Consider the following 19,496-nt stretch of genomic DNA (forward strand, 5'->3'; position numbering starts at 1 on the left):
CACTGTTGGATTAAGGGGGTTAACCGTGTCCGTGAATTGGTCTCAAGCCGTCCGTCCAATGTGCCCTCCTTTATATGCTTGTAATTGAATTTCGCACAGAATTAAAGGCAGATTAAGCTGATGCATTTTAAATCACCCCATTCATTTCCAAACCTTGTTCATGCACCCCTCCCCGCAGAAATGCCCGAACACCCCGTTTCTCTCTATTTTTACGCGAGTGGGCATTCGGGTTGCAGCTCAGAGCTCGTTGCTCGCTGCAATCTGCTGTGTTGGTGTTTGACCCTGCAGTGGCTTTGAATGGAGACAGAAGGGAGACCAGCGTCATTCTGACGAGTGGTCCGTGCGGAGCGCATTTAGAATCGCGTTTGCAGTGTGCTCAAACAACCTGCGGTCACTGCAGACGCACAAGCAACAGCTGCAGTTCATCGGGCACACAAAACACCTGGAAGCATGTCTGGCATCACTGGGAACGTGGACTGCGAGGAGTGCTTATCTTCTGGACATCTACCCAACAGCACGGAGTTACATGTGCATCCCACCTTGGATGACGACGAGGAACTTCTGAGATACATTTGGAGAGAGTATTTACACCCCAAGCAGTATGAATGGGTTCTCATTGTGGCTTACATTATTGTATTCTTCGTTTCACTCATTGGGAACTCGCTTGGTGAGTCGTACCTTTAAATGCATTCATTTCTCTCTCTCTCCATTCATCTTAACAACTTGCAAAAATCATAAAGCAAAAGCACACTTCGAGCAACTTTTCCCACCTCTCCATAATATCAGCGCAAATATTACTTGAAGTATGAAAAAAATCCAAATCAAGAGCGATCAATAACTAGAAGCGCATTCCCCCCCTCTGTGATGTTCACTAATCGCAGTCGCGCCTCTGCTGATGTGGAAGCATCAATGAGGAGGAGAAACCGTCAATCAGTCCAGGAAAGCGAGGTTAATTTTGGAAAATCGGTAACCTTTTGATTTCTTTGAAGATACATCGAGTAAAAATAAATTATTTCACACCGTGCATTTGCGTAACTTGCAAGTTTTGCAGACCTATTGTCTGCGAAATTCCATTATTGGACTGCTTTGTTGCTGGTGTATTTTCTCAATGGTTTAGCAGCAGGGGCAGTTTTACTATTTAGCAAAGAGAAGTCAGACTGACCTGTAGCTCTGTTTTTTTTAATTGTGAAATTTCTTATCGGGCTGCTACCACACATTTGAGAACCTCCTTCTTTGTGTCAGCGTGGGAGTCTTAGTTATGCTCTACTGAAGCTCGATTGTCACAGTCACTAAAATAACCTGCTCTTTTTCCGCTTGCACTTTGATCTATTTCAACTTTGAAAGCTGTCTTTGTGCAGGCTTGTGTTCTATGCCTCATCTCAGGGTTCCCACTAGCTATTTTTAGACTTTTTTTTGGTAACAAGGAAAAGGGCCCCCGCATAGATGCAGCTGCGCACTGCAGAATTGCACTCCAGCTTGAAAGGCTGAAGGTGTGCCACATTACCTGTCATTTTAGGCAGCATTTATCAATCTAACAATTTGTATGGTATTTCAGTGAGGAAGACAGCATTCACCCTCTTGCCATCTTCATTATCCTTAATGGAACACCCACTCCCCAGACAGTGAATGACATTTTGAAATGGGCCACTGGAAATGCTGTCCAAGAGAATTTTGTAGATGCTTTCAGAAAACAGCTTTCCACCCTTGTGCAGAGTCTACTTCCCCTTTTATGCTTTTAGTCTCACAATGGAGTGAACAGACACTTTGAAAATGATACATGAGTGGATAAGTTACGATTCCAGAAATCAGACAGGCCAGCTATTCACAGTCTAATGTTCAACAGTTTCATATTAAACATGTTAAGTGAAATAAGCAGGGTTATCATTTGCTTTTTAAAGCTCAGATTACAAAAATATGTGCTTTATAGTACTGGTTTACTAACAATACCTGGTTGCTGATGTAATCAATGTTTTAGTAAATACTTCAAGAGCAGGAAGTCATTTAGGAAACAAATTAGTCATTTTGTTTATGAGCAAAATTTGCATTTCTTTGCCGAACAGAGCAATTAAGGACATTGGAGGGGTCCGTGTGTGTTTAATCAGTATGGCCATGAGTTTCAAAGCCAGAGATGACAGGTTCTCATTATAACTGTCAGTGTTAGATGAGGAAGCACAGCGCAAATCTTTTAAATCATCGCAGCTTCTCTTTCTTTGTTTCCTGCACTGTGTGCTGTTTTCTCTTGCTGCAGTTTTACCTGCTATGAACAGCAGGAAGTGACAACAAAGGTGTCACCCCTGCCTGGAGAATCTCTTCCATAGACAGAAGTAAAGAGAAAAAAAAATCATAAAATCAGCATTTACTGTTGCATTTTTTATTCCTATAAGGGAAAAGGAATCCAGTGGAATTTTTGTTAGAGCTGAAAGTATTTGTTCTCATAGTAAATGGCCTTGCTGCTGTAATGGATTCAGGCACACATTGTACAGTAGGTACTCAATTTAAAACTTTAGTCTTCCTTTTCGTAGAGGGTCTTTCAGTGTAATCCTCTTTAGCATTTCTTTCCTGCTGCTGTAAGTACAAATTTTGATTCATCAAATTGCTGCCTGTATTAACTTCACTGTTCACTGACGATGTTAGCGACCACCTGGCGAGCATAACATTAAGCAACTAAAGCACCAGATATTTCCCTCAGAGTTGGCAGAGACTGAACTTGGAGTAAAAAGTAAAGAGAAACCACTAATAAATCTGCTCTGTATGTGATGGATGTGTAACTACAAGAAGCTTTTTGCTAAAATGTTTGCAACATTATTATGCTTTTAAACCTTGGACACAGTGTGTACACTTTGTGTTCAAGGCTCTCCCCTTCCCATGCCAACATTTTACCCCATAGGCACTGAAACATTAGCTAAAATTCCAACTAATAATGGGCGGGCAATTGTCATTAGATCATCAGAAACATTAGGGCATAGGTGTCAAACTCTGGCCCACGGGCCAAATTTGGCCTGCAGCCTAATTACATTTGGCCCGTGAAGCCATACCAAATTATTATTAGAGTTGGCCTACTGGTATTATCCAGCTAATATATATATATATATATATTTTTTTTTTTAGTATTAAGCTTTGCTTGTTCCATATTCAGTTTTTCAGCGAAACATGTTTGAGTCCATAAGAAAAGATTCATTCTCATATCTGGAGGAATAAATATATTTCAATAAATATTAACGTTAGCCCGCAACTTTGTTCCAGTTTTGAATTTTGGCCCACTGTGTATTTGAATTTGACACCCCTGCATTAGGGCTACTTACCCTGCTCAACTTCTTGTTAACACAACAATACAATGAGGCAGACATATGGCAGCAACTCAGTGCGCTCCTCCTCATGTTGACACGGTCAAGACGACCTACTGAAGTTCAAACTGAGCATCAGAATGGGGAAGAAGGGTAATTTAAGTGGCTTTGAATGTGACACATGGTTGTTTTTGCCAGAAGGACTGGTTTGAATATTTCAGAAACTGCTGATCTACTGGGCAGAAAACCATCCCTCTGGTTGCGTTATTCATTCAGAGGTCAGAGGAAAATGACCAAACTGCCTTGAGATGATAGAAAGGTAACATAAACTCGAATAACCATTCTTTAGAACTAAGGTATACCAAACTGGATCACTAAACACATAAGATCTCAAACCTTGAATTCTGGTGCTGGGCTACAGCAGCCAAATTCCACACTGGACGCCACTCCTGTCAACAAAGAATGGGAAACTGAGGCTGTGATTCACACAGGCTCATCTAGATTAGACAATAGAAGACTGGAAAAATGTGGCCTGCTCTGATGAGTCATAATTTCTGCTGCAACATTCGTATGGTGAGAATTTAGCATGAGCAACATGAAACAACATGATCCTGTCTTGAATCACTGGATCAGGCTACTGGTGTTGTACTTGTGTGAGGGATATTATCGTGACTCGCTTTGGTCCCCTTATGAGTGTAGTTTAAACACCACAGCCTTCTTGAGCATTGTTATGACCTCAGTATACCCATCTTTTAATGGCTGCTTCCAGCAGGATAAAGTACATTGCCACAAAGCTCAAATCCCACTCAAACTGGTTTCTTAAACATGACAGTGAGCTCACTGTACTCAAATGGCCTCCACAGTCACCCGAGCTCAATCCAACAGAGCACCTTAGGGCAGTGTTTCACTGAAATATGGTTTTCTAATGTGAAAACCATATTTCACATTAGAAAAATCACACGGCACACAAAACAAAAATATCACAAAAAGCATATTGATCATTTTTACCTGCACATCAGGTATAGCAGAATTGGCTCAGTTTGTCCACAGTACACGTTTTTTCTTCTTCTGACCACTACTCACGCTAGGGTCTTAATATGGGTCGGAATTTCTCCAGGAACCAGGTCAGATTGACTAATTTTCTTTTCAAATATTTTTCTATTGCTTTTACACGATGTTCTTTCTTCTTTGCCTTCTTCTGTTTTACTGGCAGTTGGCAACCCATTTAATTAGAGCAGGCAGTTGTACTGCCCTCTAGTGGAAGAGAATGTAATTGTTCTGCATGTTACTCACGCTAATTGACCCTGTGCACGAGAAAATGCTAGCTTCCTGGTTTGAGACCGGATGTGGGGTTGTACATTTCCGGTAGCTTTACTTTGCGGTCAATCGCTACTGCGAAAATATACTCCAAAATCATGTCCAAAACTCGAAAACGGAAAGATCGCGTTAAGTTACAAAGAGCAGAAGGTGGGAACACTCACCACTGTTGTGTCATAAAAAATCTAATGATCAATTTTGACGTTTAAAGAGTTTAGATCGATCAGTTGTTTACATCACTCAACACAAGCAACACAGAACTGCATCACTGCAGCAGAAGACACATCGTCCACATTCAGAAGCACATCTCTGTATACTGACTGGTCTTATGATTTAAACAGGCAAATGTTCAGCATTCAAACTACAGGTGAAGAATAGTCAAACCAGATGTTTCCTCCGTTATGTCGATATCAGCTAGTCAAGTACACACCCACACAGCATGTTAACAAACCGTGAAAAAAGCCACACAAAAAATGAATGATTGTTGGTAACGGTTTCTATACATTAGTATTTACGAAGGGTATGTTGTGACTTACCTTCAAAATTACAGTGGTCCCTCGCTAATAACGCGGTTCACCTTTCAACTCGCTGTTTCACAGATTTTTTTAGTGCAAGTTTGCACGTTTTTTTTACGTCACATTGTGTCCTGCGTCCTGATCGCTGCAGACGATCTCCTCCGTGACGTCTCTCATGTACAGTACAGAATCGCTGCATCGATCGCTAGCAGTGTGACTCTGAAGTGCAGTACTGTATGTCCACGATGTCCACGAAACGTTTTGCACCGTCAAAAAATTTAATTGGCTACTTGATTTCACCTATCGCTGGTTATTTTTAGAACATAACACCCGCGATAAACGAGGGACAGCTGAGAAATATAATATTTGAATCCCTTTTCTCTTTTGCTCTGAGGCGCGGGGGAAAAAATATCGACAAGTTGATGAACATCATTTACAGATATATTGGGTAAATGCCCAAGACATCTATAGAAATGTAAATTGCCGCTTGATTCATTCATTTGCTTAACTTGTTTTGGACCATAAACAGGGCGTGAATAGGACACCGGAAACAAAGTTCCCCACAGGAGTTTCCGCACCGGAAGTAGCATATGCTAACGTGCACAAAGTCAATTGCTCAGAGTACCAATCAGGTGGAACCAGATAATCTTCCGAGGCACACCTGATCATTTCTCACAGAACACCTATGTTCCACTCCACAGTGGTTGGGAAACACTGCCTTAGGTATATGATGGAAGGAGCTCTTCACAGCATGGATGTGAGGCCAAAGAATCTGCAGTAACTGTAATGTAACCATGTCATGACCAAAATCTCTGAGAAATGTTTCCATCACCTTGTTAAATGTATTCAATGAAGAAATAAGACCGTTCTCTAAAACTCCAAAACTACCAAGGTCTTCCTAACAAAGCATCAAGTAAGTGTAGAGTAGGTACAGTGGGGCAAAAAAGTATTTAGTCAGCCACCGATTGTGCAAGTTCCCCCACCTAAAATGATGACAGAGGTCAGTAATTTGCACCAGAGGTACACTTCAACTGTGAGAGACAGAATGTGAAAAAAAATCCATGAATCCACATGGTAGGATTTGTAAAGAATTTATTCGTAAATCAGGGTGGCAAATAAGTATTTGGTCAATAACAAAAATACAACTCAATACTTTGTAACATAACCTTTGTTGGCAATAACAGAGGTCAAACGTTTACTATAGGTCTTTACCAGGTTTGCACACACAGTAGCTGGTATTTTGGCCCATTCCTCCATGCAGATCTTCTCGAGAGCAGTGATGCTTTGGGGCTGTCGCCGAGCAACACGGACTTTCAACTCCCGCCACAGATTTTCTATGGGGTTGAGGTCTGGAGACTGGCTAGGCCACTCCAGGACTTTCAAATGCTTCTTACGGAGCCACTCCTTTGTTGCCCGGGCGGTGTGTTTTGGATCATTGTCATGTTGGAAGACCCAGCCTCGTTTCATCTTCAAAGTTCTCACTGATGGAAGGAGGTTTTGGCTCAAAATCTCACGATACATGGCCCCATTCATTCTGTCCTTAACACGGATCAGTCGTCCTGTCCCCTTGGCAGAAAAACAGCCCCATAGCATGATGTTTCCACCCCCATGCTTCACAGTAGGTATGGTGTTCTTGGGATGCAACTCAGTATTCTTCTTCCTCCAAACACGACGAGTTGAGTTTATACCAAAAAGTTCTACTTTGGTTTCATCTGACCACATGACATTCTCCCAATCCTCTGCTGTATCATCCATGTGCTCTCTGGCAAACTTCAGACGGGCCTGGACATGCACTGGCTTCAGCAGCGGAACACGTCTGGCACTGCGGGATTTGATTCCCTGCCGTTGTAGTGTGTTACTGATGGTGACCTTTGTTACTTTGGTCCCAGCTCTCTGCAGGTCATTCACCAGGTCCCCCCGTGTGGTTCTGGGATCTTTGCTCACCGTTCTCATGATCATTTTGACCCCACGGGATGAGATCTTGCGTGGAGCCCCAGATCGAGGGAGATTATCAGTGGTCTTGTATGTCTTCCATTTTCTGATGATTGCTCCCACAGTTGATTTTTTCACACCAAGCTGCTTGCCTATTGTAGATTCACTCTTCCCAGTCTGGTGCAGGTCTACAATACTTTTCCTGGTGTCCTTCGAAAGCTCTTTGGTCTTGGCCATGGCGGACTTGGAGTCTGACTGTTTGAGGCTGTGGACAGGTGTCTTTTATACAGATGATGAGTTCAAACAGGTGCCATTCATACAGGTAACGAGTGGGGGACAGAAAAGCTTCTTACAGAAGACGTTACAGGTCTGTGAGAGCCAGAGATTTTCCTTGTTTGAGGTGACCAAATACTTATTTTCCACCCTAATTTACGTATAAATTCTTTACAAATCCTACCATGTGGATTCATGGATTTTTTTTTCACATTCTGTCTCTCACAGTTGAAGTGTACCTCTGGTGCAAATTACTGACCTCTGTCATCATTTTAAGTGGGGGAACTTGCACAATCGGTGGCTGACTAAATACTTTTTTGCCCCACTGTAACTAGTGATACAGCCAGTTAATCACACTTTAATTGTCTCTTTATTTCATTGCAAACTTCAGTTGGTTTTTACCATAGCTGGACTGGCCATCGGTGGGCGGGCCCGATGCTGACCGATGTGTAAAAATAACTCAGTTGTTTGGTGGTGGTTTCTATGGCGGAGCTTTCACAGAGGCCAGCAGGTGGATGAGGGAAAGGGGAGGCAGGAGGAGGAGAGACCCGAGGCGGCAGTCCGAGTGTCAGGTGAACTGAACATCAGGTAAGAAGTTATGACCTGCAGTCTATCTGGGTCAGATATAAACCAAGTTTAGGTGGAGTTTATTTTCGCTGTGCTGATTTTTTACAGTAAGTTACAATAACTCGTACTGCATAGTAGCCAACATGACTGAGTTTCTATACAGCTGGGTGGGTGCTATGATGTTACTGATAGTGAACTTTATTTTATTCATAAGGTTAGTTAGTAGAGTTGCCAACTGCTCCTTAAAAAAAATGGAATGGTCCCTCCTTCAGAGAAAGTTATTGTGTCGTTACGCTGTCAGCTGGCTCTTCTTCTCTCATTCTCTGCCCCTCTCTCGCCTGTTGCTACTTCAATCATGAAACTGATCAATGATCAGCTGATCGGGATTGCTGTCTTGTTTGTTTGTCTCCCACTTTGCGCCAGAAAGAGGAAACCAGCGGATGTCGCGCTAAACAACAGCAGCACATTTAAGCTTGATCAGCTGTTGTTAGAATTTATTTAATATTAATTTCTACTATCAGCTGATGTTTGCTGGAGCCACAGCTGTAAAAGCTGCTGGTCTTGATATCGGTTTGGTTATCTGGTGAGAGGGAAACATGAAGATGAAACCAGGAGATGTCCTTACTGAATCATCAGAGCTGAACAGGTGATGGAGAAACAGGTTTACCTTTTAGGTGACATGAATGAGTTGAAGGGAAGTTATGAACTGTAGTAGCTGAAAGCTGGTAACTGTGCAGGGGCGGGTCTAGCAAAGTTTTCCCAGGGGCCAGGTAGTGCATTAACAGGGAAAGGGGGGCACAAAGAAATACTTTTCTTTCTTATTCTCATTTAAAATGTCTAGCTTTTAATAAATAATTATCTGAATCTGACAACCAAAGTTTTTATCTGATGTAAAATGTATAGAAATCATACATATACCAACAAGACAGTGTACATCACTGTCACAACAGTGTCTGTTTTCATTCAAAGGCTTTATGGCTTTTCCTGTAATACCTGGTGGGTCTCTAGTCAAAATGCCCAGGCCGATTTTTGTCCCAGTCCAACCCTGGTCTTAACTGGTCCACGCTTTTTCTTTAAATCCACAAATGATGAAGCTTTTTAACATTTAGTGCATAAACTTTGGAATGGCACTTCCTCACTCATTAGGTCAACAAAATCAATAGTCTGTTTTTAAATGTCTGCTGAAAACACATTTTTAGAGATTAGATTTTCTTTTAAACGCACTCTACTTGTTTTCATTTTTTGGCAATGTGCCCTATAAAGGGCAGCGGGTATATTATTTGCCATCCGCCAGCAACGTATATCAGAAGCAGATGCGGGCCCTTTTTTTGCCTTTAATGATAAACTTATATGTAAACTTATTATGACTGCATTGAGAGGAGAGATCTTTGAAGTAGGCATGCACATCTGCTGCTGTGGAAGACACCCACAGGCAGCTGCAGGGGTGGCCGTGGGAGGTAGAGTGGGTCATCTACTAATCGGAAGGTCGGTGATTCAATCCCCGGATCCTGTAGAATGCATGTTGAAGGATCCTTGGGCAAGATGCTGAAACCCAAATTTCCCTTGATGCTGATCCACTGCAGTGTGTGTGTGTGTGTGTGTGTGTGTGTGTGTGTGTGTGTGTGTGTGTGTGTGTGTGTGTGTGTGTGTGTGTAAATGTTAGACAAAGAATAAAAGTGCTGTATAAATATGTGTGTGTGTGTGTGTGCGTGTGTGTGTGCGTGTGTGTGTGCGTGTGTGTGTGTGCGTGTGTGTGTGTGTGCGCGCGCGCGCCAACATCTCAGATCTGACTTGCTGACTAAAGAGATAACCTTCTTTGGAAAATCAATCAGCATATTTTATACATTAACTTGAACCACACAAATCTGTGTACTTGTATAATAAATCATACTGTTATATAAAAAGTAGAGCAGCAAATGTCCTGTGAAACAGTACTATCTCCTGTGTGATGCTCTAATCAGTAAATGCTTGGCGAAAGTTCAAACAAGAATTTAAACATGCATGTTAAATTTTACAGGACTATTTGACATTTATGTCTTTTTTGTTTAAGAATAATTGATCACAAGCTCTTTTAAAAAAAAGAAGCAGTCCTCCATACTATTTTTTTTACTATAACAACAGTAGAAACTGTTTGAACTAACTAACTAATTACCACACAGAGCCTGCAACAATTCAACTCAATAATCGTATGCACAGCTATCCAGCTGAAACAAGGAAATATTATCCAGCTCGAGTGTTTTTCTGATCACCTCTTGTCCATTACTTAATAGCTTTTAGCAGTACATTGGTTCCAGTTCCACCTGAGTGATTCTGGCTTGCTATATGTAGCAATTTTTTTTTTTTTAAAAGCCGCTCATTATCTTTGCTTCAGCTTCCATGCACTTATTATCTACGTGTGAGTTTCTGCAAGTAGGTTACTGGGAGTTTTCAGGACAAACATTATCAGCTGTTTGGGTTATATTGATATTTATAAATCTATGGTATAATGTGCATTAGTCCTTTTTATAGTTCCTAGGCATCACAGCATCATAGTGCTATGTTAATTTTGATTTAAAAAACCTTAATTGGGCTGTCAACTGGATCATTTGTTCTCATTCTAAATATAAAAAGAATCCCAAATAATCCACAGTTCAGGTTATTGTTGTTTAACCTCATCAAAGGGAAGCCTGAGACTTCTCAACACAACACTCAGTTCTTGTAACCTTGCTGTGTTGCAGCTAAACTAAATAATAGTTTTAGGATTTGTTTTTGATCTGTTGTTTGTAGTTTATTTATTTCTTACCTCTCCTCGGCTCCAGTCTAGTTTGAATCCAGCAAATCCCAAACCAGGTCCCGGTCCTTTAGGACTCTTTTTATTGTCGTGGTCCTGGGGGATGTCAGGGGGAGTTTTGTCTGATGTTTGAAGGACGTTTTGATTGTAAGCAAATGTAAAGCAGGCCCACTCTCTTAATGAAATTAAATTTGTTTTCCCACTGTTTCTTTATTATTGTCTTTTGAATGCTGGATTGAGCTCTGCTGTAAGCTAATTTTGTGCTCAGTATTTAATTTCCTGAATTGGGAGGTGCTTCTGACTATGCAGACATGAGTTTTAGCGCCTCTCGAGTCATTTTATATTAGGTTGTTTATTGAGCAGGCCATAGTAGGTATATTGACAGGGGTGCTCCTGAAATGGGGGAAAGCCTGGTGCAAAGCTGTTTCCTCAGTTTTTAGTTTTCATCATCTTTTAGATGGAGATTCTAAATAAATTCTACATGTATTTTTCCACAACTTCAATTGAATCCAAACTGGGAGCTGGTTCACAGGAGAGGTGCCTGGAAGCAGAAGGCTCTGCCTACCATTCTACTTTTAAGTACCCTAAGAGTCTTAGGAGTAGGAGTAAGTAAGTCTGCAGTTCAAGAGTTAAGTGGTCTCTTGGGGTGCTACTGTACGATAATTTCTTTAAGATAAGATGGGGAATGATTATTTAAGATATTCTATGTGAGGGAGAGGATTTTAAATTAAATTCTGTGTTTAACAAGGAGCCAATGAAGAGAATTCAATATAGCTTCTCTTCATTGGTTCCGTCATTGATTTGGCTCTCCGTTTAGTTCCTGTCTGTACTCTCACTGCAGCATTTTGGAACAGCTGATGGCTTTTTGGGGAGTTTTTAGGACATCCTGATAATAATAAATTACAATAAGTCAGCCTAGAAGTAATAAATGGAGTCTATAGGTATATAATTTAAGCTGAATTTACTGTCAGAGGTCATGAGAAGATTATTTGCAACTACTACAAACATAGATTGATTTTCACAAGGATATTTCTCCTGTATAGTAAAAGATAATATTTTATTTCATTTTGCTTCCTCACAATGTGTCATGGTCCTGCGACCATGACTCAGTGACTTTATGTTTATGTTCTTTATTGTTATTACTTTCATTATTATTCATGGCTGTTTTGGGATGGTTTGTGTTTGGGATTTTAGACACTGGGTTCTGGGTTTGTGCTCCCTCTGTTGGTCCCTGGTGTTAGTGTTCCCCTGTCTCGTCAGGTTAATCAGGTCCAGCTGTTTCCCCCACCTGTGTGTGATTTCCCAGTGTCTCTCTGTGTACTTATAGTGTGTGATTTCCTCTGCTCCTCGTCGCGTCGTCTGTGTTCATACCTGGTGTAATCCCCTGCGTGCTCTCCCTGCTGTTCTCCCTTCATGCTCAGGTTTGCTATTTCTTTGTGTAGTTTCTCCCAGTTAGTTCATCCTTAGTTCTGTTTTACCATCCCCACTTTATATTGGATATTATCAATAAATCACCCTCACACCTGAATAAGTGCTGCGTTTTGAGTCCTCCTTCCGCTCTCCACACGGCCGCTGCCCCGGACCGTGACACAATGTAAACACTAAAACTGTAGGATCTTCCATTTCTTCATTTTTAAACTCTTATTTTGTGGTGCAGTAATTTCAGTAACAGTAATTGTTCAAATATTTCATTTACAAAACATTACAGATAAAGTGGGAGATACTGCATATAATTTTAAACTGATTTTAGCATTTTATTTTGGGTTTAGACCAGAGAGTAATAAGAAGGCCTGTAATCTGTCAACATTTTCTTAAAAATTATGATATTGAATGTTAGTCTTCTATCGTGGCCATAAACAGACATTTCAGTGTAAGCAAAGTTCTAAAAATGATCTATTAATCATACTTTTTATAAAGAAATAAAAATTGGACTTGTCATCAGAGTTGGCACTGAAAATTGCAGTTTCTTTATTTGTAGTTCACTTCTGGCTCCAAAAACAGTAAGAGACAGTATGACAGCAGGTAAAATGCAGTCATTGACCTTTAAAGCCTGACTTCAGAAACCAGTAAGCAATCAGCTTACTCAATCACAATTTGTATCACGTCAGCTGCTTCCCCAATACTCACTCCTGTTTTTGGATTTAACTGAAATCAACAAAATGTGAGCAGATGTTTCACAAGCTATCATGGCTGATTTCTAACCTCTAGACATAAGGTAGTATGAAAAGTGGAATTCAGTAAGTGAATCTATTCAGCATCATCACTTTAAACATAAGCGGATGTTTTCTAGCCTTGATGTAATCTAACATTGAACGCCACAGCCTGCCCTGCACCATTACTGTAAACCTTACAACAGTACGTCAAACTGCCTGATATAGTATTTAAATAACAATGTTAGTGTAGTCAGAGCATTTAGTATTGCCAGTGAAACTTCTGATGATTTGCTCTCAAAGCTGCTCAAATAATCCCCCCCCCCCCCACACACACACACACACACTGCCTAGCTCGTGGTCTCGGCATCACTGAAGTAAGGAGAGCATGATTAGTATATTGGGCTCAGCTTGCACCACCCCTCTGCAGCGGAACCGCAGACCACATCCCGCCACAGTTAGTATACTTCATTTGTTATGCAAGATGTTTTACAGAAACATAATTCAACAACACGCTGCACATAGATCCATCGGATCTAAAAACTAAAAATGTATTAAGCCATCACTAAGGGCATAATTGAACAGTCCGTACCTATGAAAATCTCTCAAACTTTCTTGCATCTTTTTTTCTCTCCCTGGAAAATATAACAACTGTGTATTTATGAAGCTAGCAGACAGAGTTTGTGTCAAAGTGTACGGAAAACTTTGTGTGTTTGGTGATATTTGTCAAACTGTTTGAAAAGCTGCATTTTAAATGATCTTCCTTTAAAAATTTGGTTTATGCTTACTTGTACCAAGTGCCATGACTGCAGCTATATTTACTTTGCACCGTAAATGCACAACCAGGTGAGAAGAAAAACGGGGCTGACGGATGTCATTATTTTGTCATTACTGTGCAAGTGTCACCTTGCTATCAATGCAAGCAACATCACGCTGCAGCACACAATCAAATATGCATCAACCTGCTGATCAGATTCAATTATCCTTCACGAAGGAAGGTGCTGTTCTAAATCATTCCAGCACACTTAAAAAACCTTGGTGTCATCAGATGATCTTCATCTCTTCATCTCAATATAGCTTTTTGGGTTTTTTTTTTTTACTTTAATATCTTAGTCTCTGCAATCTGTTTCTTGATTTTAGCATGTTGTCTTTACATTTTGGGCACATAAAGTATCACCAGTGTGTTGACGGGTGCTTAAAGTCTTTTCCGAGTTCAGATCTCACTTGTATGCACAACAGGTCAGCATCATTGGCTCTGTCTGTGAGCGTGAGCGTTAAATGGCAGAGGTGGTGACCCCTATTCTGTGTCAAAATGTCAGTCTTTTGTTACTTGTTGATTGCAGTGATTCAGTGTTTGATGCAGCTCGAATTCCCTTTCCCATCTAGCATCTCGTTTGTTTGTGAAAATCTTTGGATCTAAGCAAGTAATTTTTAAGAACTTACTGAAAGTTCGTAGTTTTTAGTCTAAATGTTAATTAAATTGAGAAAAAAAACTCTGATAGCACAGCTTTATGGACAAAGATTTTTAGATGCTTGCAAGATCTGAACCACATCACATTCTAGGATAATCAAGTCATATTTCAAATGGTGCTGAGATGCGTGACAGTTTCTTTCTAGTATGGCTCAAGTGAGCAGTGCTGAACTCAGATGCCTTCATTCCTTGCAGGTTAGCATTCACATGCCTGTGCAGACTCTGCCAGTCGAGTGCTTATATACCATTTCACTCTGACACAGCCTACGTTCAACCGTTTATTCTGAAGATCAAAGTGCTTCAGAACAGCCATCATATATTCGCTTTGCTTGTTCAAAACTTGCTGTCACTTAGAGAGAAAGAGAGAAAAGGATGCTGCCACCTTAGAGCCAACAGTTAACTGACATTGTACATTAATGTAATGTAATTTTTTTTTCATGTATTAGGACTCCTGATACTGAAAAACCAGTCACGTATTCATGTGCATCACTTGACTTTACACATAAGGTTCTTGATCGATATACACAAAAAGCTCTTCAGTGAAATCAAGTGGATAAACAGCATTTTCAGAACTCATTTGATACAATATGAAAAATAACATTGGCTACTGAAGCTTAAATGCCAACAGAGCTGTGTTGTGCAAAAGGTATCTCAATTTTGATTAGAAATTATTCATAGATGACCTAAATCAACATATCTGTCTGTCAGGTTTCAGTTAACGGACTCAGGCGCAGACCGGGACTCCTTACAGGATTTACAGATTTTATTTACACAACGACACCAGGTGATGCTATTTACAAAGTGCTGGAGGGAGGGGAGGGGGGGGTCCGGGGTTCCGGGGTATGTGAGGGAAAAGACGGGAATCTGACGTCCTCCAAAGGCTCTCTCTCTTCACTCCCCACACTGGGGAAACACCATCCACTCACTCGTCCACGGGATGACAGGCAGGCAGGGAAAGGTCTGGGATAGATCTGTACACAGAGATTATAGTTAGAGGCGAACAGACGGAACGAACTCACAGATCCTTATTTACAATCTACTGAGCGACTGACGCTGATAACTCAACGATCCAGCGACGAGTGACACAGTGCTGCTGTCTTAAATCGGCCTTGTGATTATCCCGATCGGCAGCAGGTGCGTGGGCCAGGGGCGGGAGCCCATAATGAGCATCGCCCCGGCAGGAGAGAGAGAGAGAGAGAGAGAGAGAGAGAGAGAGAGAGAGAGAGAGAGAGAGAGAGAGAGAAAACATGTTGCCTAATACAGAATCAGCTGGTGAGGCACAGGGACCATGACAGTACCCCCCCTCAACGGGAGCCCCCCGGCGACCCACCAGGCTTATCCGGATGCAGACGATGGAACGCCCGCAGCATGCGCCGGTCCAGGATGGCCGCCCGAGGGACCCAGGACCGCTCCTCCAAGCCATAGCCCTCCCAATCCACCAGGTACTGGAAGCCACGCCCCCGCCGCCGAGAATCCATGATACGGGTGATCGAGTAAGCCGGCAGACCGTCCACGAGCCGGGGGGGAGGAGGGGGCCTGGAAGGCGGGCACAGAGGACTGGACCGGAGAGGTTTAACCTGAGACACATGGAAGACATCGTGTATCTTCATGTTGCGAGGCAGCTTGAGCTTAACAGACACAGGGTTAACCAAAGCCGAGATCTCGAACGGGCCGATATAGGCAGGAGAGAGCTTCCTGGATTCCGCCCGGATGGGAACGAAGCGTGTGGAAAGCCATACCTTCTGCCCAACAGTATAGGCGGGAGCGGAGGACCGGCGGCGGTCAGCGAAGCGTTTGTTGCGGTCCTTGGTGCGTAACAACGCAGCCCGGGTGGCCTTCCACACCCGACGACACCGACGCAGATGCGCCCGGACGGATGGCACAGAGTGTTCGCCTTCGATGGAGGGAAAAAGAGGTGGCTGGAACCCCAGAGAAGCTTCGAAAGGGGACCGACCGGCCCGTGGCGGAGGAGGTCATGCTGTTGTGGGCGTACTCGATCCAGGGCAGTTCCTCGCTCCAGACGGCCTGGTTGGAAGAGACGACGCAGCGCAGGGCCGCCTCCAACTCCTGGTTCGCCCGTTCGGACTGGCCATTGCTCTGCGGATGATAACCAGAGGAGAGACTGACCTTAGATCCCAATGAGGTGCAGAACTCCCTCCACACACGGGACGTGAATTGAGGACCCCGGTCAGACACGATGTCAAATTCAAATTTCAAATTCAAATTCAAATTTTATTTGTCACACACACACAACCATACACAGTATGACATGGGGGTGAAATGCTTGTAGCTGTACAATGCCCGACCATTAAATGACAGAAGAAAAGTTTTACAATATTTACAATTTACTACAAAAATTTACAAATTAACTTAGGAATTTACAGTAAAGAATGTGCAAATAGCAGAAGAGATTATAAAGATAAGGATTATAAATTATAGGAATTATAGGATTATAGGAAATGTGTGGTGGTGCGTGTGGTGACGTGTGTGAGAGTCCAGTCTTATAGTGACGTGTTTGGGAGAGTCCAGTCCTACACCTGGTTCAGGGCCCGAATAGCCTGGGGGAAGAAGCTCCTCCTCATTCTCTCTGTTTTGGCCTTAAGGGAGCGGAAGCGCTTCCCAGACCTCAACAGTGAGAAGAGTCCATTGTTGGGATGGGAGAGGTCCATCATAATCTTCCTAGCTTTGGACTTGCACCGCTTGGTGTAGATGGACAGCAGGTCAGGGAGCTCTGATTGAATGATGCGTTCGGCTGAGCGCACCACCCTTTGCAGATCTCGTCTGTCCTGCTTGGTGCTGTTCCCAAACCAGGTGCAGATGTTTGACGTCAGGACACTCTCGATGGTGCAGGAGTAGAAGTTCTTGAGCACCTTCAGTGGCAGATGGAAGTCTCTAAGTCTTCTGAGGAAGAAGAGACGCTGACGGGCTTTTTTAACCAGGGTGTTGATGTGACAGGACCATGACAGGTCCTGAGTGATGTGGACACCCAGGTATCGGAAACTGTCCACTCTCTCCACTGGCGTGCCACTGATGATGAGGGGTTTGTAATTCCTTGCCTGCTTTGTAGTGAAGTCCACGATCAGCTCCTTAGTCTTGCTGACGTTTAGGAGGAGGTTATTCTCCTGGCACCAGGTCTCCAGGTTCCTAATCTCCTCCAGGTAGGCCGTCTCGATGTTGTCGGAGATCAGGCCCACAACAGCAGTGTCGTCAGCAAACTTGACAATGGAGGTGGTGTCGGATGTGGCTACACAGTCATAAGTGTACAGTGAGTACAGCAGGGGGCTTAAAACACAGCCCTGAGGCACTCCAGTGCTGAGTGAGATGGAGGGGGAGACTTGTTTTCCTACCCTCACTGATTGGGGTCTGTCTGTGAGGAAGTTGAGGATCCACTGACACAGTGATGAGCTGAGTCCTAGATCCGTCAACTTGGTGAAAAGCTTAGAGGGAATTATTGTGTTGAATGCTGAACTGTAGTCCACGAACAGCATCCTAACATAATTCCCTCTGCCAGTGTCCAGGTGACTCAGGGATGTGTGGAGCAGGTGAGATATGGCATCGTCTGTGGAACGATTAGTCCGGTAAGCAAACTGAAGTGAGTCGATGGTGGGAGGAAGTGAAGAAGTGATGTGATCTCTCATCAGTCTTTCAAAACACTTCATCACAATTGAAGTCAGTGCTACTGGACGGTAGTCATTGTGGCAAGCGGGCTGTTGTTTCTTTGGAACAGGGACAATAATGGACTGTTTGAAGCACGTGGGAACCACAGCTTGGGCCAGGGAGAGGTTGAAGATCTCCGTGAACACCGGTGCTAGTTGATCAGCGCAGGCTCTAAGGACCCGGCCAGGGATTGCATCTGGTCCTGCTGCCTTCCTGGTGTTCACCCTCCTGAAGGTGTTCCTCACGGCATGCTCTGTGATGACGAATGCATTTTCTTCACTGGTGCACTCCGAGCGCGCGCAGCCGTTTGTTGTTTTAATTGCTGCGGCGTCGAAGCAAGCATAAAACGTGTTCAGCTCATCAGCCAGTGAAGCATCGGCATTCATCATTGAAGAAGCTGGTCGTTTATAGTCCGTTATAGTCCGCAGTCCTTTCCACAGGCTCCTAGAGTCGCACTGTCGTAGCTGTGACTCTAGTTTTTCCCCGTAGCTCCGCTTTGCCTTTCGGACCGCGCTGCGCACGTTGTAGGACGCAGCCTTGTATAGGTCCATATTACCGGAGACAAGCCCTTCATTGTAGGCAGCGGTGCGTGATCTCAGAGCGTCGCGGATGTTTTTATCCACCCACGGCTTCTGGTTGGGAAACGTTCGGATGATAGTTCTTTCTGCTGTGTCGTCCGCTAGTTTCCCGATAAATCCCACAACCGCTTCCGTAAACATGTTGATGTCATCAGAGCTGCGCCGAAACATGTCCCAGTCTGCGTCATCCAGTGCGTCCTGCAGCGCGGCCACCGATTGGTCCGTCCAGCGAGCGACCTCCCTCCTGATTGGTGGTTGCTGCTTTAGCCTTTGTTTGTAAGCAGGTATGAGGAAGATGGCGGAATGGTCCGATTTTCCAAATGCCGGCAGGGGTTGAGCCTTGTAACAGTTCTTGAACGGGGTGTAGCAGTGGTCTAATGTCCTCATGCCCCGGGTGGGGCAGTTGATGTGCTGGTGAAGGTTGTGAAATGTCCGTTTGAGATTCACTCTGTTAAAATCTCCCATAACAATGAGTGCGGCATCTCGGTGAAGTGTTTGTTGATGTGTGAGAGCCTCATGTAGCTCACATAAGGCAGTGTCCGAGTCCGCGTGAGGCGGAATGTAAACAGTGCAGGCAATGACCGCAGTGAATTCCCGAGGGAGATAGAAAGGGCGACACTTAACGATCAAAAGCTCCAGATTGGGCGAGCAAGAGCGTGTGAGTGGGGAGATGTTTGTGCTGTCGCACCATCTGTTGTTCACCATCAAACACACTCCACCACCTCTTTTCTTCCCCGACTCCATTGTCCTGTCCATGCGGTAAACCGAAAAGAACCCCGTCGGCTGCACGGCGTGGTCTGGTATCGCTGGGTTCAGCCAAGTCTCGGTGAAGCAGAGGAGGTTGCAGTCCCGAATGTCTCTCTGGAACTTGATTCTGGCTCTGAGGTCATCAAGCTTGTTCTCGATGGATTGAATATTGGCTAGCAGGATACTGGGCATGGGTGCGCGGTGTGCGCGAGCCCGTAGCCTGTTCCTGATGCCG

General features: G+C 43.5%; 1 protein-coding gene across 1 annotated transcript in view; it reads left to right on the plus strand.

Annotated features, from left to right (window-relative positions):
• The first annotated feature begins 450 nt into the window (after positions 1 to 450).
• Positions 451 to 19,496, plus strand: part of hcrtr2 (hypocretin (orexin) receptor 2) — a 38,521-nt gene continuing 19,475 nt past the window's right edge. The window contains exon 1 of the mRNA XM_085369360.1: positions 451 to 667. Coding sequence (XP_085225486.1) covers positions 451 to 667 — 217 coding nt within the window. The remainder of the gene's footprint in view (positions 668 to 19,496) is intronic.

Source organism: Diplotaxodon limnothrissa, linkage group LG13, assembly GCF_057381915.1.
Source record: "Diplotaxodon limnothrissa isolate DT_005_m linkage group LG13, D_limnothrissa_male_GT1.1, whole genome shotgun sequence".
Classification (NCBI taxonomy): Eukaryota; Metazoa; Chordata; class Actinopteri; order Cichliformes; family Cichlidae; genus Diplotaxodon; species Diplotaxodon limnothrissa.